This window comes from Heteronotia binoei, chromosome 9, assembly GCF_032191835.1.
Source record: "Heteronotia binoei isolate CCM8104 ecotype False Entrance Well chromosome 9, APGP_CSIRO_Hbin_v1, whole genome shotgun sequence".
NCBI lineage: Eukaryota > Metazoa > Chordata > Lepidosauria > Squamata > Gekkonidae > Heteronotia > Heteronotia binoei.
The window spans coordinates 121,715,658-121,741,723 of NC_083231.1; the positions used below are offsets into that span (position 1 = coordinate 121,715,658).

Genomic DNA, 26,066 nt, shown 5'->3' on the forward strand with positions numbered 1-26,066 from the left:
GGGAAGCGTTGCTTTTGAAAGTATTAGTTTTTAAGGACGGCTCGGCTTGGGTCCAAAAAAGGGGTGGAACCGTTGTGTGCTCCAACCCATTGTGAGAATATGGTTCTGTTGAGCGGGAGCCAGAATGCGGGGATGTTGCTCCTGTGGAAATCGAGGCCTTCTAGGGGTTCGTCATGCGGCATCTCTATTGCCGGTCCTTCTGGATGAACCTCCAGGCTAGCCCCTAGGCAAGAAAGACACCCGCCCCACATGTTCCCCCATAAGTGCCTTACTGTTCTCTCTTCGCTGTGAGCTTTCCTGCTTCCACGGGGACCAAAGTATTACAAACCTGACGTTTTGCACTAAGGACCTCCGACCCACCGCTGGCAGGGGAGAAAGATAAAACCAGTGCCTGGAACAACCAGCGGGGAAAACTGTGATTTCTGCCTGAATGTATTTTTTTTTTTAAATGTAGCTTTAAAACTCCCAAGGGAGTTTGAGTTTTCTCTTCAGGCGGCTCGCTGGCACGGAACTGGACACTGCGGCCAAGATGAAGCGTATTCGCCTTGAAAGAATGTGTTGAGAGAAAGCTTTCTGTAAATACGTTAAAGGCAACGTTGAATGTAAGAATGGAGGGTTTTAAAGACCTTGTTTTGAAACTCGTTTCGTCGGCGCCTTTCATTTTTGGTGGTGATTGTGTTCTTTAAGTCATTTGTACCCTACCTTTCTCGCCCAAGGAGCCCCATGGCGCAGTGTGTTAAAGCTGCAGTACTGCAGTCCTAAGCTCTGCTCACGACCTGAGTTCGATCCCCGGCGGAAGCTGGGTTTTCAGGTAGACGGCTGCAGGTTGACTCAGCCTTCCATCCTTCCGAGGTCGGTCAAAGGAGTGCCCAGCTTGCTGGAGGGAAAGTGTAGATGGCTGGGGAAGGCAATGGCAAACCACCCTGTAAAAGGTCTGCTGTGAAAACGTCACCCCAGAGTCAGAAACGACTGGTGCTTGTGCAGGGGACCTTTCTGTCAGAACTGGGAACTTCAAAGAACGCAAGACTTTGTTTCAAAAGTTAAAACGTTTATTGAGAACTCTTGCTCTGGAAAGGAACAGGTTGACTCTGATAGCCTGTGTGACTATCGGTACATTCTTTATACATGGATAGCATAAACAATAAAACCCTTTCTCGCACTTTGGGAGACAGTTGCCTGTTCCCAGACACCTTATCTCCAAACGCGGAGGAAGGAACCCCGCTGTCTCTCTCTAGCATGTCCACTTCAAAGGACACCTGCAGATGGTTCCCAGGGACTATCAGTCGCCCTGTAGCGGTTACTGCTTGTTTGAAATGCAAAAGCAACTGGTTAGTAGGCATGAGGGCAAAGGCAGTGCGTTAGTAGACTTTTCTAATATGGAGTCAGTTAGGGTAACCCTGCATAGTCAAATCGGGAAAGTTACAAGTTCTGACACTTTCCTTTTTCCCTTTCCTTTCCTTTCTCGCCCAAGGGAACCCAAAGCAACAAACCATTCTCCTCTCGTTCCCCCTCCTCCACTTGCAGCTGCTGGAATGGCCTTGGGAAAGCCTTTGCTCTAGCAGAGTTGTCCTTGAAAGGGCAGCTTCTATGAGAACTCTCTCAGCCCCCCCCCCCACACACACACAACACCTCACAATGTGTCTGCTGTGGGGGAGGAAGGTAAAGGAGATTGGGAGCTGCTCTGAGATTCAGAGTGGAGGGCAGAATATAAATCCAATGTCGTCGTCTTCTGTTTTCTCTTCACAACAACCGTGTGAGGTAGGTCAGGCGGAGAGACTGTGACTGGCCCAGGGTCACCCAGCAAGCTTCCACAGCACAAATGGGGATTCGAACCTGGGTCACCCAGGCCAACACTCTAACCCACTTCACTGGCTCTCTGTCCTCACTGTAGCTTTTTGGGGTAAATCAATTTTTGAGTTTAAACACTTTTTATTGATAACATATGGTAACAATGTCTGTTTATATCATTACTATCCCTAACCCATATGATATTTTCTAATCCCCCCTCCCTCCCTTACTAGACTCCCGCCGAAGTTATATACTTGAGTTCACTTATAAAGGTACCCTGAACCAATCAAAGTTCAATTTCTCCCTTTTCTCATACTTATTATTAAAAAATTGTCCAATGTCTTTTTACATTCCACTCTTTCTCTGTATATCCTCTAAATTTCTTCCACTCCCTTTTAAACACTTCCAGATCATAGTCTCTTAAAGTTCTTGTTAGTTTGTCCATCTCACTCCACGATAAAACTTTCACGATCCAGTCCCATTTCTCTGGTATTTTTTCTTGCTTCCACAACTGTGCATACTGTATCCTAGCAGCAGAGAGCAAGTACCAAATTAGAGTTCTATCTTCTTTTGGAAATTTTTCCATTTGTAATCCCAACAGAAAAGTCTCTGCAACTTTCTTAAAGTCATATCCCAAAATTTTAGATATTTCTTGTATCATCTGCCAAAACCTTTTTGCTTTTTCACAAGTCCACCACATATGATAAAAAGAACCTTCATGTTTCTTACATTTCCAACATCTATCCAACATCTTTTTACTCAGCTTTGCCAGAGGGGTAGATCAATTTTTGGTCCTGTTTTACTGGTGAGGATGAAAGGAAGTGACCTTTCTGTAGGTTGTGGTGGTGAGACTCTTAACCGCCTTCTTTTAAAGTCCGAAGTCTCTCCTCCCTCTGGAGTCAAGACAGCCCTTTAGGACCCCTTTTTAAAGACTGAGGTGATCCTTGTTGCTTTCCAGCTAGTCAGCAGAGAGGACTATTTTAGCCAAAAGCTGCCTAATTGTTCGTGGATCCACAATCTCACATTGGAGTTCTTCCATAACTCTTGAGTGTCTGTCGTCTGAGTTAGCAGCCTAATCCCTTCTCAGTTTGTCTAGCAGTCTCCAGAATGTCATCTCTCGTCACCTAAATTTGGCCCCGCTTCTTCAGACACTCTTCCCAAAACTGCAGCCAGTTTGGTGCAGTGGTTAAGTGCGCGGACTCTTATCTGGGAGAATCAGGTTTCATTCCCCACTCCTCCATTTGCAGCCTCTGGAATGGCTTTGGGTCAGCCATGGTTCTTCTAGGAGTTGTTCTTGAAAGGGCAGCTTCTGTGAGAGCTCTCTCAGCCCCACCCACTTCACAGGGTGTCTGTTGTGGGGGTGGGGGTGGAGATAAAGGAGATTGTGACGGCTCTGAGATTCATAGAATAGGGTAGGATATAAATCCAATTTCTTCTTCAGAAGGACACTGACAAATATCCCTGAGGAAAGAGTTCCAGAGTGAAACCAACATCACCCCAGAGTCGGAAATGACTGGTGGTTGAACATATGAACATATGAAGCTGCTTTATACTGAATCAGACCTTTGGTCCATCAAAGTCAGTATTGTCTTCTCAGACTGGCAGCGGCTCTCCAAGGTCTCCAGCTGAGGTTTTTCACACCTATTTGCCTGGACCCTTTTTTGGCGATGCCAGGGATTGAACCTGGGACCTTCTGCTTCCCAAGCAGATGCTCTACCACTGAGCCACTGCCCCTCCCCTTGTTGCACAGGGGACAACCTTTTTGTACTTGAAAAGTGATTGTAATGTAATGCAATATTTTAGAATATATTTATCTGACATAACTTTGCACCGGGAGAAAAGGATTCTGTTAACTTCCATGTCTGAGAGAAGCAGAATCTAAGGTAACAACAGAGTCTCAGTTTACTACTGTTCACAACTAAGTATGTAATTAAGTCTGCGATGTAATTTGGAATGGTGAATTTCAATGTATTTTTCTGTCCCGAGGACAAGGGAAAACACTCTATGCAGCTGATGCTGCACTTCGAAGAGAAAGATGCTGTAAGGTTGGCTGCCCCTGCATAAGAAGAGATGGAACCTAATGATAAACTCACCATAAGGTTACATCAGTCACCAATTCTGACATATTGGTTGCCTTTCCTCCCCCCCCCCCCCCCAATGAGCTTAGGCAAATGGCAGCCATAAAACCAAGGTGGTCTAGAGAACAAAGAAAGTTCCCCTGGGAAAATAAGAGAAGCCATAATGGATCAGGCCAGTGGCCCATCCAGTCCAACACTGTGTCACACAGTGGCCAAAAAACCCAGGAGCCATCAGGAGGTCCACCAGTGGGGCTAGAAGCCCTTCCACTTTGCCCCCCCCCAAGCACCAAGAATACAGAACATCACTGCCCCAGACAGAGTTCCAACAATAAGCTGTGGCTAATAGCCACTGATGGACCTCTGCTCCAGATGCTTATCAATTCCCCTCTTGAAGCTGTCTATGCTTGTAGCCGCCGCCACCTCCTGTGGCAGTGAATTCCGCATGTTAATCACCCTCTGGGTGAAGAAGGACTTCCTTTTATCAGTCCTAACCTGACCGCTCAGCAATTTCGTTGAATGCCCACGAGTTCTCGTATTGTGAAAAAGGGAGAAAAGGACTTCTTTCTCTAGCTTCTCTATCCCATGCATAATCTTGTAAACCTCTATCATGTCACCCCTCAGTTGAAGTTTCTCCAGGCTAAAGAGCCCCAAGCGTTTTAACTCTTCTTCCTAGGGAAAATGTTCTAGCCCTTGAATCATTCTAGTTGCCCTTTTCTGCACCGTTTCCAATGCTAGAATATCTTTTTTGAGGTGCAGTGACCAGAATTATACACAGTACTCCAAATGAGACCGCACCGTCGATTTATACAGGGGCATTATGATACTGGCTGATTTGTTTTCAATTCCCTTCCTAATAATTCCCAGCATGGCGTTGGCCTTTTTTATGGCAATCGCACACTGTCTTGAAATACAGCAGCTTTGGAGGGTGGGCTTTTTGGCATTATCCCTCACTGAGAGGGCTGTCTTCTGCAGGACCCACCTTAGGGTTGCCAACTCCAACTTGGGAAATGGGGAGTTCTCAGGGAGTAGAACCTGGGAAGAGACCTCAGCTGGATATAATGCCAGACAGTGCACCATTCAGAGCAATCATCTGACACCCCTGATGACGTCTTCACTAGTTTGCATGTTAAATTTGCTGCATGCCCTCTATATCAGAGGTGACCAAACTTGCTTAATGTAAGAGTCACACGGAATAAACATCAGATGTTTGAGAGCCAGAAGAATGTCTGGTGCTTGAGGGTTGCAAGACAAGGCAGGCAGGCAAATAGATGGGGGGAGTGAGAGGTGGAATCCTAGAGTTGGAAGGGACCCCCCAGGGTCATCTAGTCCAACCCCCTGCACAATGCAGGAAACTCACAACCACCTCCCCCTAAATCCACAGGATCCTCATTGCTGTCAGATGACCATTTAGCCTCTGTTTAAAAACCTCAATGGAAGGAGAGCCCACCACCTCCCGAGGAAACCTGTTCCACTGAGGAATTGCTCTAACGGTCAGAAATTTCTTCCTAATAGAATCCTAGAGTTGGAAGGGACCTCCAGGTTCATCTAGTCCAACCCCCTGCACAATGCAGGAAACTCACAAACACCTCCCCCTAAATCCACAGGATCTTCATTGCTGTCAGATGGCCCTCTAGCCTCTGTTGAAAAACCTCCAAGGAAGGAGAGCCCACCACCTCCCGAGGAGGAAGCCTGTTCCACTGAGGAACCGCTCTAACGGTCAGGAAGTTCTTCCTAATAGAATCCTAGAGTTGGAAGGGACCTCCAGGGCCATCTAGTCCAACCCCCTGCACAATGCAGGAACTCACAAACCCCTCCCCCTCAATTCACAGGATCTTCATTGCTGTCAGAGGGCCCTCTAGCCTCTGTTGAAAAACCTCCAAGGAAGGAGAGCCCACCACCTCCCGAGGAGGAAGCCTGTTCCACTGAGGAACCGCTCTAACGGTCAGGAAGTTCTTCCTAATAGAATCCTAGAGTTGGAAGGGACCTCCAGGGTCATCTAGCCCAACCCCCTGCACAATGCAGGAACTCACAAACCCCTCCCCCTCAATTCACAGGATCTTCATTGCTGTCAGATGGCCATCTAGCCTCTGTTGAAAAACCTCCAAGGATGGAGAGCCCACTACCTCCCGAGGAGGAAGCCAGTTCCACTGAGGAACCGCTCTAACGGTCAGGAAGTTCTTCCTAATAGAATCCTAGAGTTGGAAGGGACCTCCAGGGTCATCTAGCCCAACCCCCTGCACAATGCAGGAAACCCACAAACACCTCCCCCTCAATTCACAGGATCCTCATTGCTGTCAGAGGGCCCTCGAGTCTCTGTTGAAAAACCTCCAAGGAAGGAGCCGCTGTCTGATCACCTTGCTTTGTATGTACGTTGGCCATTTCCAATTCCATTTCAGTGTATCTGACAAAGCGTGCCCTTAACTTTGTTCTATTGCAGCAAAGTTAGAGTTTAAAAAGCACCTTTAAGACCAACAAAGTTTTATTCAGGATGTGAGCTTTCGTGTGTTCATGCACACTTTGTCAGACATATATATACACACATACACACACACCACCAAATGAAAAGGGAGAACTCCCTGGAGAAGATCCTGATGCTGGGGAAGACAGAAGGCAAAAGAAGAAGGGGGCAGCAAGAGAGGAGGTGGCCGGACAGCATTACGGATATAACAAACATGAATTTGAGCAAACTTCAGAGGATGGCGAAAGACAGGAGGGCCTGGCGTGACTTGGTCCATGGGGTCGCAAAGAGTCGGATATGTAGATGTGTGTTTGTGTGTGTGTATATGGCTGCGGTTGAACGGCAAATCATCCTACAATAGCATCTGTAACAACCTCTACTCCCTCCACACGGAGGCAGAGCGAGGTGTTTTCTTTACAGTGACACACAAGGCAACACAACTCAAAGGTAAGCAAAAAATATCACTTTATAGAGCTGGCCGGCAGTTTCAGACTGGCGAAAACAAAATAACGTTATAAAATATAACTAACTAATACTACTTACGTAGTCCCATAATCACCAGCCGGTAAGCAGGAAGGCTTTCTGCCAAGAGAAAAACAACAAGGACTAAACGGGTTTGGGAAACAGTAGAAATCCATCTCAGCTGGCTGATGGCAACCAAAACTGGGTATCCCAGAAGAATCAATCAACCCAAGCTGACTCTCTTAGTGCAGCTGAGAGTAACCATTAATTAGGAGATTAAGACAACTCCTTCCAAGGTCGCACATTACCAAAACACTGCTGGGAAAATAAAAATGAGGTAAGCAGCGCAGAAACCAAAACCACCAAATATATGTACATGATTAGGTTTTGAAAATCTACAATACCCTTTAAAAGAAATCTTCATTACAGCATCAGAGGGTTTTAGCAGGAACACAGTTCCAGTTGGCTTGGTGTCAGCGGGTGTGGCCTAATATGCAAATATACAAAAAAGTGTGAAATCATGGTATCGTAGGGGAGGGGCTGAATATGCAAATGAGATCCTGCTGGGCTTTTTCTATCCAAAAAGAGCCCTGAATGACACAGAGTGTTGGACTGGATGGGCCATTGGCCTGATCCAACAGGGCTTCTCTTATGTCCTTATGTGACACAGAGTGTTGGACTGGATGGGCCACTGGCCTGATCCAGCAGGGCTTCTCTTATGTTCTTATGTGACACAGAGTGTTGGACTGGATGGGCCATTGGCCTGATCCAACAGGGCTTCTCTTATATTCTTATGTGACACAGAATGTTGGACTGGATGGGCCATTGGCCTGATCCAACAGGGCTTCTCTTATGTTCTTATGTGGCACAGAGTGTTGGACTGCAGGGGCCATTGGCCTGATCCAACAGGGCTTCTCTTATGTTCTTATGTGGCACAGAGTGTTGGACTGCAGGGGCCATTGGCCTGATCCAACAGGGCTTCTCTTATGTTCTTATGTGACACAGAGTGTTGGACTGGATGGGCCATTGGCCTGATCCATCATGGCTTCTCTTACGTTCTTATGTGACACAGAGTGTTGGACTGGATGGGCCATTGGCCTGATCCAACATGGCTTCTCTTATGTTCTTATGTGACACAGAGTGTTGGACTGGATGGGCCACTGGCCTGATACAACATGGCTTCTCTTATGTTCTTATGTGACACAGAGTGTTGGACTGGATGGGCCATTGGCCTGATCCAACAGGGCTTCTCTTATGTTCTTATGTGGCACAGAGTGTTGGACTGCAGGGGCCATTGGCCTGATCCAACAGGGCTTCTCTTATGTTCTTATGATGGTCTGATTCAGTAGAAGGCAGCTTCATATGTTCATATATGTCCCTGTTGTCACGTCTCCTCTCAAGGAGTCCTTTTCTTAGCTGTGATTAGGGTTGCCAGCCTCCAGGTGGGGCCTGGAGAGCTCCTGCTTTTACAACTGATCTCCAGCTGGCACAGATCAGCTCCCTTGGAGAAAATGTAATTTTTAATATTATATTTATATCCCACCCTCCTCTGATTGGCTCAGGGCGGTTAACAACACGAAATGGCTGCTTTGAAGGGCGGGCTCTATGGCAGTGTACCATGCTGAGGCCCCCCCGCAAGCCCCGCCCTCTCCTGGATCCGCCCCCAAAGTCTCCAGGTATTTTCTAACACTGACGTGGGAACCCTAGATGTGAGACTGGGGCTGGTGGTCTCTTCTGCTGCCAGACCAGAGGAGTGCATTCCAAAATGCTGTTCTCACTCATTGTATTACAGTTCCAATTTATTTCTTCTGTTGCTTCAGAACAGCACAGCTGCCCACTCACCCACATCCATGTTCTCCAGGGGATCTGATCTCTTCAGTCTGGAGATGAGTTGGGATTCTGGGAGATCTGGAGGTCAGCTAGGGTTATGAAGTCCAATTCAAGAAATATCTGGGGCCTTTGGAGGTGGAGCCAGGAGACACTGGGGGTGGAGCCAGGAGACTTTGGGGGTGGAGCCAGGAGACACTGGGGGTGGAGCCAGGAGACACTGGGGGTGGAGCCATGAGACTTTGGGGGTGGAGCCAGGACCAAGGTTGTGACAAGCATCATCGATCCCCAAAAGGAGTGCTGGCCGTCACATTTAAAGGGACCGCACACCTTTTAAACACCTTCCCTCCGTTGGAAATAATGGATGGGGGCGCCTTCTTTGCGGGCTCACAGAATTGGACTCCCTTGTCCAATATTTTTGAAGCTTGTTCTGCATTTTGAGAAGAGGCACAAGATGCTATGCTGAAAATCTGGCGCTTCTGCCTCCAAAAATAGCCCCACCCAGAGCCCCAGATGCCCACAGATCAATTCTCCATTATATCCTAAAGAACTTGGTCTCCATAAGGAATAATGGAGGGCCAGCAGACATTTCCCTCCCCCTCCCTTTCTGATAAGCCTGAAGGGGGGGGGGGGTTGGGCCTCCAAACTGGGGGACCCCCTGCCCCCAACTGGGGTTTGGCAACCCTAAAGTCACCACCTCTAACAATCTCCAGGGTTGAGTTACCTAATCCAGGTTAACGGGTAAATTAGGTGGACTACAACTAGGAAATACACATCCTGTTGTGATCGACCTAGATTTACAGAAACACCAATTGGCAGAGGACTTTATCACCTTTGATGGCTATCCATACCAAATAGCCAAGCCACACTGGTTTACCATGTGGTCATAGAATCATAGAGTTGGAAGGGACCTCCAGGGTCATCTTGTCCAACCCCCTGCACAATGCAGGAAACTCACAAACACCTCCCCCTAAATCCACAGGATCCTCATTGCTGTCAGATGGCCATCTAGCCTCTGTTTAAAAACCTCCAAGGAACAAGAACCCATCACCTCCCGAGGAAGCCTGTTCCACTGAGGAATCGCTCTAACGGTCAGGAAGTTCTTCCTAATGTTGAGCCGGAAACTCTTTTGATTTAATTTCAACCCATTGGTTCTGGTCCTACCTTCTGGGGCCACAGAAAACAATTCCACACCATCCTCTATAGGACAGCCCTTCAAGAACTTGAAGATGGTGATCCTATCACCTCTCAGCCGCCTCCTCTCCAGGCTAAACATCCCCAGCTCCTTCAACCTTTCCTCATAGGACTTGGTCTCCAGACCCCTCACCATCTTCGTCGCCCTCCTCTGGACCCGTTCCAGCTTGTCTAGATCCTTCTTAAAATGTGGTGCCCAAAAGTGAACCCAAGACTCCAGGTGAGGTCTTACCAGAGCAGAGTAAAGCGATACCATCACATCATGTGATCTGGACACTAGACTTCTGTGGATACAGCCCAAAATTGCATTTGCCTTTTTAGCCGCCGCATCACACTGTTGACTCACGTTCAGCGTATGAGCCACTTAAGACCCCGAGATCCTTTTCACACATACTACTGCTAAGACAAGCCTCCCTGCATACGTAATCAACCAACGGCTTGTATTTCAGACCACAGTACCTGATCCCCTCGTCGGATGAAGCGCACGAAAGCTGACGTTCTGGATAAAACTTGGTTGGTTTTCAAAGTGCCACTTGACTCCTGCTTTGTCCGACCACTTCAGTCCAACCCCGTTTCTGTTCCTACAGGCCGGGCGGCAGGGGGCGCTGTGGAAGCGGCTGTTTTAAAAAATGCGCCGGACGCGCGGCCAGTAGGGGGCGCGGGAGCGGTTTTCTCACGTGCTGGGCGCTGCGGGGTGCAGGACTTGGGTAGGTTGCGCCCTGGGGAGTCCTCCTTCTCCCTTTTTTTCTTTTGCAAGGGGGGGTAAAAAAGAAAAAGAGGTGCTTCCGCATGGAGGTGTTTGGAACTCAGAGCCTGTCCCTGGGGTTGCAAGGAGCTTCGAGGAGAGTTCAGAAGACCACAAGGCGAGGATATTTAGGGGAAGGGGCGTATCCTGGCTGGTGCACCACGGGACGCTCTGGCTGCTGAGCGTTGCATGGGGATACCTTCGCCCAAGCGAGACCGGGAGCCGTTAACAGGGCACGTTCCACCCCTCCTCCCGCCCAGAGCTGGGTGGTCTGCCCGGGGTGGGCAGAAAAACCCCCCTGCCCGGCTCTCTCCTGAGATTCACACGTTCCTGGGCCGCGATCCGGAATCCACAGCAGGTGCAGGGGCACAGTAGGGTTGCCAAGTCCGATTCAAGAAATATCTGGGGACTTTGGGGGCGGAGCCAGGAGACTTTGGGGGCGGAGCCAGGAGACACTAGGGGGTGACTAGCAGAATTGATCTCCAAAGGAAGTGCTGGCCATCGCTTTTAAAGGGGCTGCACACCTTTTTAATGCCTGCCCTCCATTGGAAATAATGAAGGATAGGGGCACCTTCTTTGGGGGCTCATAGAATGGGACCCCCTGGTCCAACCCTTTTGAAACGTGGAGGCTATTTTGGGGAGAGGCGCTGGATGGTATGCTGAACACTTGGTGTCTCTACCTCAAAAAACAGGTCCCCCCCAGAGCCCCAAATACCCATGGAACAATTCTCCATTATACCCTATGGGAATTGGTCTGCATAGGGAATAATGGAGTGCCAAGCAGACGTTTCCCTCCCTCCCTTCTTTCTGATGACACTGAAGTGGGGGGAGGGCCTCCAAACTGGGGGATCCCCAGCCCCCACCTGGGGATTGGCAACCCTAGCACAGGGGCACAGCCCCCGAATGCATCGGCTCCGGATGAGCCCTGCAGTCATCTTCAAGAGGGCATAAGAGAAACATCTGGAGCAGAGGTCCAGCAGTGGTTCTTAGCTACAGCGTATTGTTGGAACTCTCTACCTGGGGCAGTGATGCATTGTCTTCTTGGTGCTTGGGGGGGCACAGTGGGAGGGCTTCTAATGTCCTGGCCCCACTGATGGACCTCCTGATGGCACCTGGAGTTTTTTGGCCACTGTGTGACATCTAGTGTTGGACTGACCCTGACCCAACAGGGCTTCTCTTATGTTCTTATGTGACACAGAGTGTTGGACTGGATGGGCCAGTGGCCTGACCCAACAGGGCTTCTCTTATGTTACAAAGAGTGTTGGACTGGATGGGCCATTGGCCTGATCCAACATGGCTCCTCTTATGTTCTTATGTGACACAGAGTGTTGGACTGGATGGGCCACTGGCCTGACCCAACAGGGCTCCTCTTATGTTCTTATGTGACACAGAGTGTTGGACTGGATGGGCCATTGGCCTGACCCAATAGGGCTTCTCATGTTCTTATGTGAAACAGAGTGTTGGACTGGATGTGCCATTGGCTTGATCCAACATGGCTTCTCTTATGTTCTTATGTGACACAGAGTGTTGGACTGGATGGGCCATTGGCCTGACCCAATAGGGCTTCTCATGTTCTTATGTGACACAGAGTGTTGGACTGGATGTGCCATTGGCTTGATCCAACATGGCTTCTCTTATGTTCTTATCTGACACAGAGTGTTGGACTGGATGGGCCATTGGCCTGATCCAACATGGCTTCTCTTATGTTCTTATGTGACACAGAGTGCTGGACTGGAGGGGCCACTTGCCTGATCCAACATGGCTTCTCTTATGTTCTTATGTGACACAGAGTGTTGGACTGGATGGGCCATTGGCCTGATCCAACATGGCTTCTCTTATGTTCTTATGAGACACAGAGTGTTGGACTGGATGGGCCATTGGCCTGATCCAACATGGCTTCTCTTATGTTCTTATGAGACACAGAGTGTTGGACTGGAGGGGCCACTTGCCTGATCCAACATGGCTTCTCTTATGTTCTTATGAGACACAGAGTGTTGGACTGGATGGGCCATTGGCCTGATCCAACATGGCTTCTCTTATGTTCTTATGTGACACAGAGTGTTGGACTGGAGGGGCCACTGGCCTGATCCAACATGGCTTCTCTTATGTTCTTAAAGTTGTGAGCTGCTGCATCAATGAGTGTGCTCTGGGGTCATCCTTCCTGAGCTAAGACAAAAACGTCTGAACTGGAGACTAAAAATCTGTGAGCTAGCTCACGCAAACTCAGCTTCGAGGGAGCACTGCTTCCAACTCTTATGATTCTAAGAAGGCAAGGGTGATGAAGGGGCCTTGGCTCAGGGGCAGGGCATCTGCTCCATGTGGAAAAGGTCCCCGGTTCAATCCCCAGCATCTCCAGTAAAAAGGACCAGGCAGGAGGTGATGGGAAAGACCTTTGCCTGAGACCTTGGAGAGCTGTTGCCAGTCTGAGTAGACAAGACTGACCTGGATGCATCAGGGTTCTTGTTCAATAGAAGGCAGCTTCACCTGTTTGGAGAGGAGCCATATCTAGACGGTAGAGCCTCTGCTTGGAATGCAGAAGGTCCCTGGTTCAGTCCCCGGCATCTCCAGTGTAAAAGGTTCTAGTACCAATGAAAGATCTCTGCTTGAGACCTAAAAGAGTGGTTGCCGGTGTGAGTTAGGCACTACACACCTTGAGGGACAGGTAATCTGATTCAATAAAAAGAAGATATTAGATTTATATCCTGCCCTATACTCTGAATCTCAGAGTGGTCACAATCTCCTTTACCTTCCACCCCGGCACAACAGACACCCTGTGAGGTAGGTGGGGCTGAGAGAGCTCTGAAAGCAGCTGCCCTTTCAAGGACAGCTCTGCGAGAGCATGGCTGACCCATGGCCATTCCATCAGCTGCAAGTGGAGGAGTGGGGAATCCAACCCAGTTCTCCCAGATAAGAGAGCTCTGCCTGACCCAAGGCCATTCCAGCAGGTGCAAGTGGAGGAGTGGGGAATCCAACCCAGTTCTCCCAGATAAGAGAGCTCTGGCTGACCCAAGGCCATTCCAGCAGCTGCAAGTGGAGGAGTGGGGAATCCACCCGGTTCTCCCAGATAAGAGAGCTCTGGCTGATCCAAGGCCATTCCAGCAGCTGCAAGTGGAGAAGTGGGGAATCCAACCCGGTTCTCCCGGATAAGAGAGCTCTGGCTGACCCAAGGCCATTCCAGCAGCTGCAAGTGGAAGAGTGAGGAATCCACCCGGTTCTCCCAGATAAGAGAGCTCTGGCTGACCCAAGGCCATTCCAGCAGATGCAAGTGGAGGAGTGGGGAATCCAACCCGTTTCTCCCAGATAAGAGAGCTCTGGCTGACCCAAGGCCATTCCAGCAGCTGCAAGTGGAGGAATGGGGAATCCAACCTGGTTCTCCCAGATAAGAGTCCGCGCACTTCACCACTGCACCAAACTGGCTTTCTCACAATTAACTTCCCTTCATCCCCCACAACAGACACCCTGTGAGGTGGGTGGGACTGAGAGAGCTCTCCCAGAAAATAGTGCTATTTTGACATATTTATTGCTCCACTGTTTCCCCCTACCCCATGTAATTAACTCCAAACCTATCATGACCTACAAACTTGGCTTGTTGTTGCAGTTTAGTCTTTGCATGTGTCAAAGCGTCTTCACGAAGCCGTGTGCAACTTTGCTGCTCGCCTACGTAGAAACATCTGCCTCTATGTATATGAAGGTAGCCCCGAGGCACAGAGTGGTGAAGCTGCAGTACTGCGGTCCGGAGCTTTTTGCTCGCGATCTGAGTTCAATCCCCGGCGGAAGCTGGGTTTTCAGGTCGCCAGCTCGAGGTTGACTCAGCCTTCCATCCTTCCGAGGTCGGTCAAAGGAGTCCCCAGCTTGCTGGGGGGAAGGTTTCGAGGAATGGGGAAGGCAAGGGCAAACCACCCTGTTAAAAAAGTCTGCCGTGAAATCGATGTGAAAGCGACGTCACCCCAGAGTCGGAAACGACCGGTGCTTGCACAGGGGACTTAACTTGCTTAATGTAAGAGCCACGTAGAATAAACTTCAGATGTTTGAGAGCCTCAAGATATGGATGTCAGATGCTTGAGAGAGCCATGAGGGAGATAAATGGGGGGAGGGGAGGGAGGGGAAGGTAGAAAGAAAGCAACTTTGACTTTAAATGCATTCTGCAAACCACTGGTTGGCTCAGCTCAGAGAAGTGATTTAAAGAGACAAATGCCTTCTCCAAGCTCGGCCACAGGGCAGTGGGGGCTTCAAGAGCCACACAATATGTGTGAAAGAGCCACATGTGGCTCTTGAGCCACAGCTGGCCACCCCTGTGCTAGAGTCATATAGAATAATAATAAGATGATAATGATATTGGGTTTATATCCCACCCTTCGCTCTGAATCTCAGAGTCTCAGAGCGGGTCACAAGCTCCTTTATCTTTCTCCCTCACAACAGACACCCTGTGAGGTGGGTGGGGCTGAGAGAGCTCTGACAGCAGCTGCCCTTTCAAGGACAACCGCTGCGAGAGCTCTGGCTGACCCAAGGCCATTCCAGCAGCCGCGAGTGAAGGAGTGGGGAATCAAACCCGATTCTTCCAGATAAGAGTCCGCACACTTAACTACAACACCAAACTGGCTCTCTTACAATTAATTTCCCTTCCTCCCCCACAACAGACACCCTGTGATGTGGGTGGGGCTGAGAGAGCTCTCCCAGAAGCTGCCCTTTCAAGGGCAACTTCTGCAAGAAAGCTCTGGCTGACCCAAGGCCATTCCAGCAGCCGCAAGTGGAGGAGTGGGGAATCAAACCCGGTTCTCCCAGATAAAGAGAACACACACTTAAATGTCAGTGGCTTGAGAGCCGCAGGACTTGAACGTCAGATATTTGAGAGCCAGAAGGAAGGAAGGAAAACAAATAGATGGGGAAGCAGGAGGGAGGGAGAGGTTGAAAGAAATCAACTTTAACTGCATTCTCCCAAGTCGCCGGCTAGCTTGGCTTGGCGAAGTGATTGAAAGAGACAAATGCTTTCTCCAAGCTGGCTGATGGGATGGTGGAGGCTTCAAGAGCTGCGCAATATGTGTGAAAGAGCCAAGTGTGGCTCCCGAGCGGCAGTTTGGCCACCCCTGGGCTAGAGAATCCCCCCTCTCAAGCAGACTCCAGGGAAACTGTGGTCCGGAGACCAGCTATCATTCCAGGAGCTTTCCAGGCTTCTCTTGGAGGCTGGCCACCCTGAATCATCCCAGTGCTCTTTTTTTTTTGTGACCAAACTTTTATTTTGCAATATATTGAAGTACATTCACCTATTCAGATTCAAATATACTTCTCCAATACATTACATATTTCCTCCCCCCCACTCTTATTCATGACCTCCGCCGGTACTTAAAACAGATTAAAAGCATATTAGAGGTAAATTCACAATTATAGAATCTTAGTGAAGAAATAAGAAAGAAAGAAAAATATATATATATATATATATAATAATAATAATAATAATAATAATAATATTTTATTTTTATATCCCGCCCTCCCCGCCAGGCGGGCTCAGGGCGGCTAACAGGCACGGGAATCCCATGATTCTTATTGGACAGTATAACAGACATGGGAGTCCCATGATTCATAAAAACATAATAATTTGACATTAATTACAAATAGTTATTTAAAATACATAAAAACAAATAAAATATAATAAGATATATTAAGGTAGGTGCTAGAATGATGTAATCCAGATGTATTTAGGATGGCTAAATATCTGTTCATTCGTTGATCCGGTTCTATATCAATTCAATTACCACATGTTGTCTCAAATGCCAACTGAAAGAGAAATGTTTTGCAAGCCCTGCGGAACTGGTTCAGGTCCCGCAGGGCTCGCACCATCTCTGGTAGATCGTTCCACCAGCGAGGGGCTATCACCGAGAAGGCCTGCCGAGAAGTTATCATTCACTAACCTTTTCACTAATAATCACTTAGCACTTATTAAACACATCGCACATAATTATTAATTCAGTTCCAGGGCTTCCTCTATCTTAGTCTTATCTTAACTCTCATATATATATATATTTACTACGTAGCTATGTTCTACTAATACTTTTATCACAATAGCACAGTACCTCTTTATCATTAAAAGTTCAATTAATGTTGTCATGCACTACTAAGTATCTTTTCACCATTATAAAATTTTTACACAAAGAGTCATCTTTCCCTAACCCTTTCTCTATAATTCCCTTAGTGCTTATTAAACACAAAACCCAAAGTTATAAAACCAACTCCGGAATTCCAACTGTCTTGATTTTATCTTAACTCATATATACATAGTTACCATGTAACTATATTCTACTAATTCAATAATCACAATTCTTCTTTATCATTTAAAGTTCAGTTAATGTTGTCATAAACCACTAAGTGGCTCTTCACCCTCCATTGTATTTCCACGTAACTTTGGAATTTACTCCAGTCTTCTTTAAACTTCTCCAAATTGTTGTCTTTTAAGATTCTAGTAAGTTTGTCCATTTCACTCCAGTTAAGAACCTTTAAGACCCAGTCCCATTTTTCAGGTATTCTGTCTTGCTTCCACATTTGCGCATACAATGTTCTCGCAGCTGAAAGCAAATACCACAACAATGTTCTGTCTTGCTTCGGAAAGCTTTCCATTTGTAATCCCACCAGAAAGACATCTGGTGCTCTCTTAATATTATAACCCAAGATTTTCGAGATCTCCTGCCTGTTGAATCATTGACCAAAATTGTTTCGCCTTTTCACAAGTCCACCACATGTGGTAAAAAGAACCTTCATGTTTTTTACATTTCCAACACCTATCTGAGGCTTGATTATTCATTTTTGTTAACTTTTTAGGTGTCATGTACCATCCGTACAGCATTTTGAAACAGTTCTCTTTTATGTTATAACATGTTGATATTTTCATTGAATTCTTCCATAGGTGTTCCCATGTCTCCATTTGTATTTCTTTATTAAAATTAATCGCCCATTTAATCATTTGAGGCTTCACCACCTCTTCTTCTGTAGACCATTTCAATAACAGTTTGTACATCCTTGAAATCAATTTTTCATTCTCGCCCAGCAGCATTTTCTCCATTTCTGTTTTCTCTCGTCTTATACCTGTACTTTTAATGTCTTTCTCTATCAAGCTTTTAATCTGTAACAGCTGAAACCAATCAAATTTGTCCTGCAATTCTTCAACCGATTTCATTTCAACTTTGCCCCCCTTGAACTTTAGCAGTTGTTCGTATGATGCCCATTTCCCTTCCTTTACACTTTGCGGCATACTTATTACTTCAGTTGGCACAATCTAAAGTGGTTTCCTCTCATCTCCATATTTACTATATTTTTTCCAAGTATTCAGCAAACTCCTCCTTATATAGTGATGTGAGAAAAAACCATCCATCTTCTCTTTCCCGTAGTACATATACGCATGCCAACCAAATATATTTCCATGTCCTTCTAGCGCCAATAATTTTTTGTTGATCAAAGTCATCCATTCCTTAATCCATACCAAACAGACTGCATCATGGTATAGCATTAAATCAGGTAGTTGGAAGCCGCCTCTTTCTTTCGCATCTGTTAAGATTTTCATTTTAATTCTTGGTTTCTTGCCCGCCCAAATAAACTCTGAAATTTTTCTTTGCCACAGATTAAATTGTTTCTCATCTTTCACTATTGGGATAGTTTGAAATAAAAACATCATCCTTGGTAGAACATTCATTTTAATTGCAGATATCCTCCCCAGCATGGATATGTTTAGTTTGTTCCATTTTAACATATCACCTTCTATTTTATGCCAGAGCTTTTCATAATTGTTCTTATATAAGTCAATGTTTTTCATCGTCATCTCCACACCTAAATATTTTACCTTGGAGGCAACTTCACATCCAGTGGCATTTTGTAATTCTTTCTGTTTGTTTAGTGTCAGATTCTTAGTAAGGATTTTCGATAATCATCCCAGTGCTCTTGTTAATAAATTCCTGGTTAAAACAATTTATTATAATGTAATATATTGTAATGGTATGTTATCATTTGTCATTAAATGTTAATGCACATGTATACACATACACATCTATCACATTTTCTCCACCCCGACCCCCTTTTTGGTGACCCCGAGCAGCGCCTTCTTCCTTAGCAAACATCTCCATCTTGCTATTTACTTTAGCTTGTTATAAGGTAATATACTCTTATCTATTAAAGAATCTTTCTCTAAAAAGCCCAAAGGTATCATTATAGTCCATCTTCATAATATTTCTTCTTAGCCGTTAGCAAGTAAACGAGAGTTATAATCCAATAATTCTATTTTTTTTAAAAACTGTAATCTATATATAGTTTCTTTAAAGATTGACCATTGTCAAAGATCACCAAATGTCCTTTAACGTTCCATTGTTTTTATTATAGTAATAATAAGTTCCTGTATTTAAATGCTGGAAGATTTGCTAGTCATCTATCGTCTGGGGGAGGGGGCAGCTGCCCATCTGTAGCCAGAACACCCATCGAGCTGTTCAGTGTATAAAGGTAAAGGCAAGGTCCCCGACTCTGGGGTGACGTTGCTTTCACAGCGATTTCACAGCAGACTTTTGATGGGGTGGTTTGCCATTGCCTTCCCCAGTCATCTACACTTTCCCCCCAGCAAGCTGGGTACTCATTTTACCGACCTCAGAAGGATGGAAGGCTGAGTCAACCTTGAGCCAGCTACCTGAACCCAGCTTCCGCCAGGATCAAACTCAGGTCGTGAGCAAAGAGTTTGACTGCAGTACTGCAGCTTTATCACTCTGCGCCACAGGCTCTCTAAAGGTAAAGGTAGTCCCCTGTGCAAGCACCAGTCATTTTCCGACTCTGGGGTGACGTTGCTTTCACAATGTTTTCACAGCAGACTTTTTACGGGTGGTTTGCCATTGCCTTCCCCAGTCATCTACACTTTTCCCCCAGCAAGCTGGGGACTCCTTTTCCCGACCTCGGAAAGATGGAAGGCTGAGTCAACCTCTAGCCAGCTACCTGAAACCAGCTTCCGCCGGGATCAAACTCAGGTCACGAGCAGAGCTTAGGACTGCAGTACTGCAGCCCCGTGGCGCAGAGTGATAAAGCTGCAGTCCTGCAGTCGGAGCCCTCTGCTCACGACCTGAGTTCGATCCCCGGTGGAAGCTGGGTTTTCAGGTAGCCGGCTCCAGATTGACTCAGCCCTTCATCCTTCCGCGGTCGGTAAATAAGTATCCAGCTTGCTGTGGGGGAAAGCGTAGGTGACCGGGAAGGTGATGGCAAACCAGCCCGTAAAAAGCCTGCCGTGAAAACGTTGTGAAAGCAGCGTCACCCCAGAGTCGGAAACGACTGGTGCTTGCACAGGGTGCTACCTTTACCTTTTTTACTGCAGCTTTAACACTCTGCGCCACGGGGCTCTTGCATTTAGCCAAAAAGTTGGCTTGGCTTTGATTCTCAGGATTTGGGGGATGTGTGTCTCCATCTAACACCATGTTTCTCTCTTCCCCACCCTCTCTTTTAGATCTCCCACTTGTCCTAATAGGATTCAGAGGATCCTTCCTGCCGGAGAAGCTACACCCTGACGACGATGCCCAATTTCCATTCCAAGGAGGTGCGACAGCTGCTGCACAACAAGTTTGTAGCCATCCTGGGCGACTCGAGTAAGTCTGCGCGTCCGCTCAAGAGGCCTCAAGCTTAAGAACATAAGAGAAGCCATGTTGGATCAGGCCAGTGGCCCATCCACTCCAACACTCTGTGTCACATAAGAACATAAGAGAAGCCCTGTTGGATCAGGCCAGTGGCCCATCCAGTCCAGCACTCTGTGTCACATAAGAACATAAGAGAAGCCCTGTTGGATCAGGCCAGTGGCCCATCCAGTCCAACACTCTGTGTCACATAAGAACATAAGGGAAGCCATGTTGGATTAGGCCAATGGCCCATCCAGTCCAACACTCTGTGTCACATAAGAACTTAAGAGAAGCCATGTTGGATCAGGCCAATGGCCCATCCAGTCCAACACTCTGTGTCACATAAGAGAAGCCCTGTTGGATCAGGCCAGTGGCCCATCCAGTCCAACACTCTGTCACATAAGAACATAAGAGAAGCTCTGATGGATCAGGCCAGTGGCCCATCCAGTCCAACACTCTGTGTCACATAAGAACATCAGAGAAGCCCTGTTGGATCAGGCCAGTAGCCCATCCAGTCCAACACTCTGTGTCACATAAGAACATCAGAGAAGCCATGTTGGATCAGGCCAGTAGCCCATCCAGTCCAACACTCTGTGTCACATAAGAACATCAGAGAAGCCCTGTTTGATCAGGCCAATAGCCCATTCAGTCCAACACTCTCTGTCACATATGAGAAGCCCTGCTGGATCAGGCCAGTGGCCCCTCCAGTCCAACATTCTGTGTCACATAAGAACATAAGAGAAGCCAAGTTGGATCAGGCCAGTGGCCCCTCCAGTCCAACATTCTGTGCCACACAGCGGCCAAATATATATATATATACACACACACACACACACTGTGGCTAATAGCCACTGATGGACCTCTGCTCCATATTTTTATCTAAACCCCTCTTGAAGGTGGCTATGCTTGTGGCCACCACCACCTCCCGTGGCAGTGAATTCCACATGTTAATCACCCTTTGGGTGAAGAAGTACTTCCTTTTATCCGTTTTAACCTGTCTGCTCAGCAATTTCATCGAATGCCCACGAGTTCTTGTATTGTGAGAAAGGAAGAAAAGTACCTCTTTCTCTACTTTCTCCATCCCATGCATTATCTTGTAAACCTCTATCATGTCACCAGTCGACGTTTCTCCAAGCTTACGAAAGCAAATGCTGGGCCGGACGCCCTGAGTCTTTTTTTCAAACAAATTTTTCTTTAGTAACAAATGGTAACAATATCTTATTTCTGCATCATTAATCTCGGCTTGGCTTCGCGAACGAAGATTTAAGAAGGGTGCAATAGTCCACGTCTGCTGCAGGCTCGCTGGTGGCTGACAAGACCAATGCGGGACAGGCAGGTCCAGCCACAGTGGCTGCAGGGAAAAGTCTGATTTAGGATTGGTGCTGTAGCAGTGCGATTCTTCCTCAATCTCCTTTTGTCCTCAAGACCAGCTATGCGTGCGTTCTCAGCATCATTAATAACATCTTAAGAAGGCATCATTAATAACATCTTATCTATCCCATATGTTACTTTCTAACCACCCCTCCCCCCGTTACTTGACCCCTGCCGGTGTTATTACTTATAATACTAATAATTACTTATAATACTAATACTAATAATAAAAGGTACCCTTAACTAATAAAAACAAAAATTTACATTCTTCCTTTTAAGACTTAATCATTATCAAAGATTGTCCAGTGTCCTTTTCTTTTCCACTCTTTGTCTACGTATCTTCTGAACTTTTCCCACTCCCTCTTAAAAACTTCTAAGTCTCTTAAAATTCTTGTTAATTTGTCCATTTCACTCCGTGTCATAATTTTTACAATCCAATCCCATTTCTCTGGTATTTTTTCTTGCTTCCGCAACTGCGCATACAATGTCCTAGCAGCTGAGAGCAAGTAGCAGATTAAAGTTCTATCTTCTCTTGGAAATTTTTCCATTTGTAATCCCAACAGAAAAGTCTCTGCAACTTGGTTAAATTCATATCCCAAAATCTTGGTCATCTCTTGTTGAATCATCTGCCAAAACATTTTTGCTCTTTCACAAGTCCACCGCATATGGTAGAAAGAACCTTCATGCTTTTTACATTTCCAGCATCTACCTAGCATCTTGTTATTCATCTTTGCCAATTTTTTTAGGAGTAGTATACCATCTGTACATCATCTTAAAACAGTTTTCTTTTATACTCTGACATGCTGAGAGTTTCATTGAGTTCTTCCACAAATGCTCCTGAGTTTCCATCTGTATTTCTTTATTTACATTAATTGCCCATTTGATCATTTGAGATTTCACTTAACAGCACCTCTGGACTTCATTGAATTTTATGGAAGTCATTGTAGTTTAGGGTTGGCAGGCCCAGTTCAGGAGGGATATCTCTGCATTAGGTGAATGGGCAACGAGGCCTTCTCTGGGGTAGCCCCGCGAAGCTGGAATTCCACCTTCCACCTGTTGCCTCCTCGGTTTGATTTTAGGTGGCAGTTTCACAGTCCCGTGGCGCGGAGTGGTAATGCTGCAGTCCTGCAGTCGGAGCCCTCTGCTCACGAACTGAGTTCGATTCCAGCGGAAGCTGGGTTTTCAGGTAGCCGGTTCAAGGTTGACTCAGCCTTCCATCCTTCCGAGGTCGGTAAAAGGAGTACCCAGCTTGCTGGGGGGAAAGGGTAGATGACTGGGGAAGGCAAGGGCAAACCACCCCGTAAAAAGTCTGCCGAGAAAATGTTGTGATAGCAACGTCACCCCAGAGTTGGAAATGACTGGTGCTTGCACAGGCGACCTTTCCAGTTTGAAGTAGTAGTGAAGTGCGCGGACTCTTATCTGGGAGAACCGGGTTTGATTCCCCACTCCTCCACTTGCACCTGCTGGAATGGCCTTGGGTTAGCCATAGCTCTCTTACCTGGGAGAACTGGGTTGGATTCCCCATTCCTCCACATGCATCTGCTGGAATGGCCTTGGGCCAGCCATAGCTCTCTTATCTGGGAGAACTGGGTTTGATTCCCCACTCCTCCACTTGCACCTGCTGGAATGGCCTTGGGCCAGCCATAGCTCTCTTATCTGGGAGAACCGGGTGTGATTCCCCACTCCTCCACTTGCAGCTGCTGGAATGGCCTTGGGTCAGCCATAGCTCTGGCAGAGGTTGTCCTTGAAAGGGCAGCTGCTGTGAGAGCCTTCTCAGCCCCACCCACCTCAAAGGGTGCCTATTGTGGGGGAGGAAGGGAAAGGAGATGGTGAGCCGCTTTGAGACTCTTTGGAGTGGAGGGTGGGATATAAATCCAGTATCTTCATCTACCTCACAAGGTGCCTGTTGTGGGGGAGGAAGGTAAAGGAGATTTTGAGCCGCTCTGAGACTCTTTGGAGTGGAGGGCGGGATATAAATCCAATATCTTCATCTACCTCACAAGGTGTCTGTTGTGGGGGAGGAAGGTAAAGGAGATTTTGAGCCGCTCTGAGACTCTTCGGAGTGGAGGGCGGGATATAAATCCAATATCTTCATCTACCTCACAGGGTGTCTGTTGTGGGAGAGGAAGGGAAAGGAGATTGTGAGCCGCTCTGAGACTCTTCGGAGTGGAGGGCGGGATATAAATCCAGTATCTTCATCTACCTCACAGGGTGTCTGTTGTGGGGGAGGAAGGGAAAGGAGATTGTGAGCCGCTCTGAGTCTCTTTGGAGTGGAGGGCGGGATGTAAATCCAATATCTTCATCTACCTCACAGGGTGTCTGTTGTGGGGGAGGAAGGGAAAGGAGATTGTGAGCCGCTCTGAGACTCTTCGGAGTGGAGGGCGGGATATAAATCCCATATCTTCATCTTTTTCTTCTTTCCTTCCACCGCTCACACGTTCAGCATTCGGTCGGCGTGCTCTGAGCCAGCGCATTTGGGTTTTCTGCTCTGCCCAGCTCAATCTCCTCCCCCACTCCTTGAATTTTTATGACACCCATTTCATCTGCCTCACGAGCTGTAAAGTTTTATGGGCTATAAAAAGCCCTGGTATGCAGCCAGAAGTCTGGTGAGCCGGTTTTATGGCCGCTCTTCTCCCTTCGTTGGTTGCTCCAGTGCACAGATTTCAGTGGGGTCATCCTCAGAGGTTTTTTAGGACGGTTGCAAACCTTCCCATGTCGTCATTGTGGGCAGGTTTGTATTATGGCTCTATAAAAGCCGGTCGAAACAAATACAAGAAACGTTACGAGCAACCCAATGCCGGCACTGGGCCAGCTTGTCTGTGGCTGACTGGTGAGCTGCGGGCAACCTCTCCAGACCCAAAGTGGGGGTTTTGTACACTGGCCTCACAGCCCCCCGAGAGAACAAACTTCAAGTCTAGTGGGAGCTTTAAGACCAACAAAAGTTTATTCGAGGCGTGAGCTTTTGTGCGCACATCTACTCTCCTCCTTTGGAGGTTTCCAAGCAGGAGCTAGACGACCGTCTGTCCGACAGCCATGCGGATTGCGTGAATTAGAATTAAAATAGAGAGAATGAAAACCCAAAGAGAAACCGTGACAAAATAACGAACACAATTGTTAATTCACTTAAGAAGAAGAAGATATTGGATTTATATCCCGCCCTCCACTCCGAAGAGTCACAGAGTGGCTCACAATCTCCTTTCCCTTCCTCCCCCACAACAGACCCCCTGTGAGGTAGATGAAGATATTGGATTTATATCCCGCCCTCCACTCCGAAGAGTCTCAGAGCGGCTCACAATCTCCTTTCCCTTCCTCCCCCACAACAGACCCCCTGTGAGGTAGATGAAGATATTGGATTTATATCCCGCCCTTCACTCTGAAGAGTCTCAGAGCAGCTCACAATCTCCTTTCCCTTCCTCCCCCACAACAGAAACCCTGTGAGGTAGATGAAGATATTGGATTTATATCCCGCCCTCCACTCCGAAGAGTCTCAGAGCAGCTCACAATCTCCTTTCCCTTCCCCCCCCACAACAGAAACCCTGTGAGGTAGATGAAGATATTGGATTTATATCCCGCCCTCCACTCCGAAGAGTCTCAGAGCGGCTCACAATCTCCTTTCCCTTCCTCCCCCACAACAGAAACCCTGTGAGGTAGATGAAGATATTGGATTTATATCCCGCCCTCCACTCCGAAGAGTCTCAGAGCGGCTCACAATCTCCTTTCCCTTCCTCCCCCACAACAGAAACCCTGTGAGGTAGATGAAGATATTGGATTTATATCCCGCCCTCCACTCCGAAGAGTCTCAGAGCGGCTCACAATCTCCTTTCCCTCCCCCCCCCACAACAGACACTCACTCACACACTGACTGCTCAGCAATTTCATTGAATGCCCACGAGTTCTTGGATTGTAAGAAAGGGAGAAAAGTGGCTCAGTGGTAGAGCATCTGCTTGGCAAGCAGAAGGTCCCAGGTTCAATCCCCGGCATCTCCAACTAAAAGGGTCCAGGCAAGTAGGTGTAAAAACCCTCAGCTTGAGACTCTGGAGAGCCGCTGCCAGTCTGAGTAGACAATACTGACTTTGATGGACCAAGGGTCTGATTCAGTAGAAGGCAGCTTCATATGTTCATATGTACTTCTTTCTCTACTTTCTCCATCCCATGCATAATCTTGTAAACCTCTATCATGTCACCCCGCAGTCGAGGTTTCTCCAAGCTAAAGAGTCCCAAGCGTTTCAACCTTTCTTCATAGGGAAAGTGTTCCAGCCCTTTAATCATTCTAGTTGCCCTTTTCTTGACTTTTTCCAATGCTATAATATCCTTTTTGAGGTGCGGTGACCAGAATTGCACACAGTACTCCAAATGAGACTGCACCATCGATTTATACAAGGACATTATGATACTGGCTGATTTGTTTTTAATTCCCTTCCTAATACTTCCCATCATGGTGTTGGCCTTTTTTATTGCAATCGCACACTGTCGTGACAATTCTACCGCGACCCCAAGATCTCTCTCTTGGTCAGTCTCTG

At 47.3% G+C, this 26,066-nt stretch overlaps 1 protein-coding gene across 1 annotated transcript in view; it reads left to right on the top strand.

The window, feature by feature from the left end:
* Nucleotides 1-10,460: 10,460 nt before the first annotated feature.
* Nucleotides 10,461-26,066, top strand: part of LOC132576862 (PC-esterase domain-containing protein 1A-like) — a 35,253-nt gene continuing 19,647 nt past the window's right edge. Inside the window, exons 1-2 of the mRNA XM_060246098.1 lie at nt 10,461-10,514; nt 20,010-20,148. Of these exons, the coding sequence (XP_060102081.1) occupies nt 20,076-20,148 (73 nt within the window). The 5' untranslated portion in view covers nt 10,461-10,514; nt 20,010-20,075. The remainder of the gene's footprint in view (nt 10,515-20,009; nt 20,149-26,066) is intronic.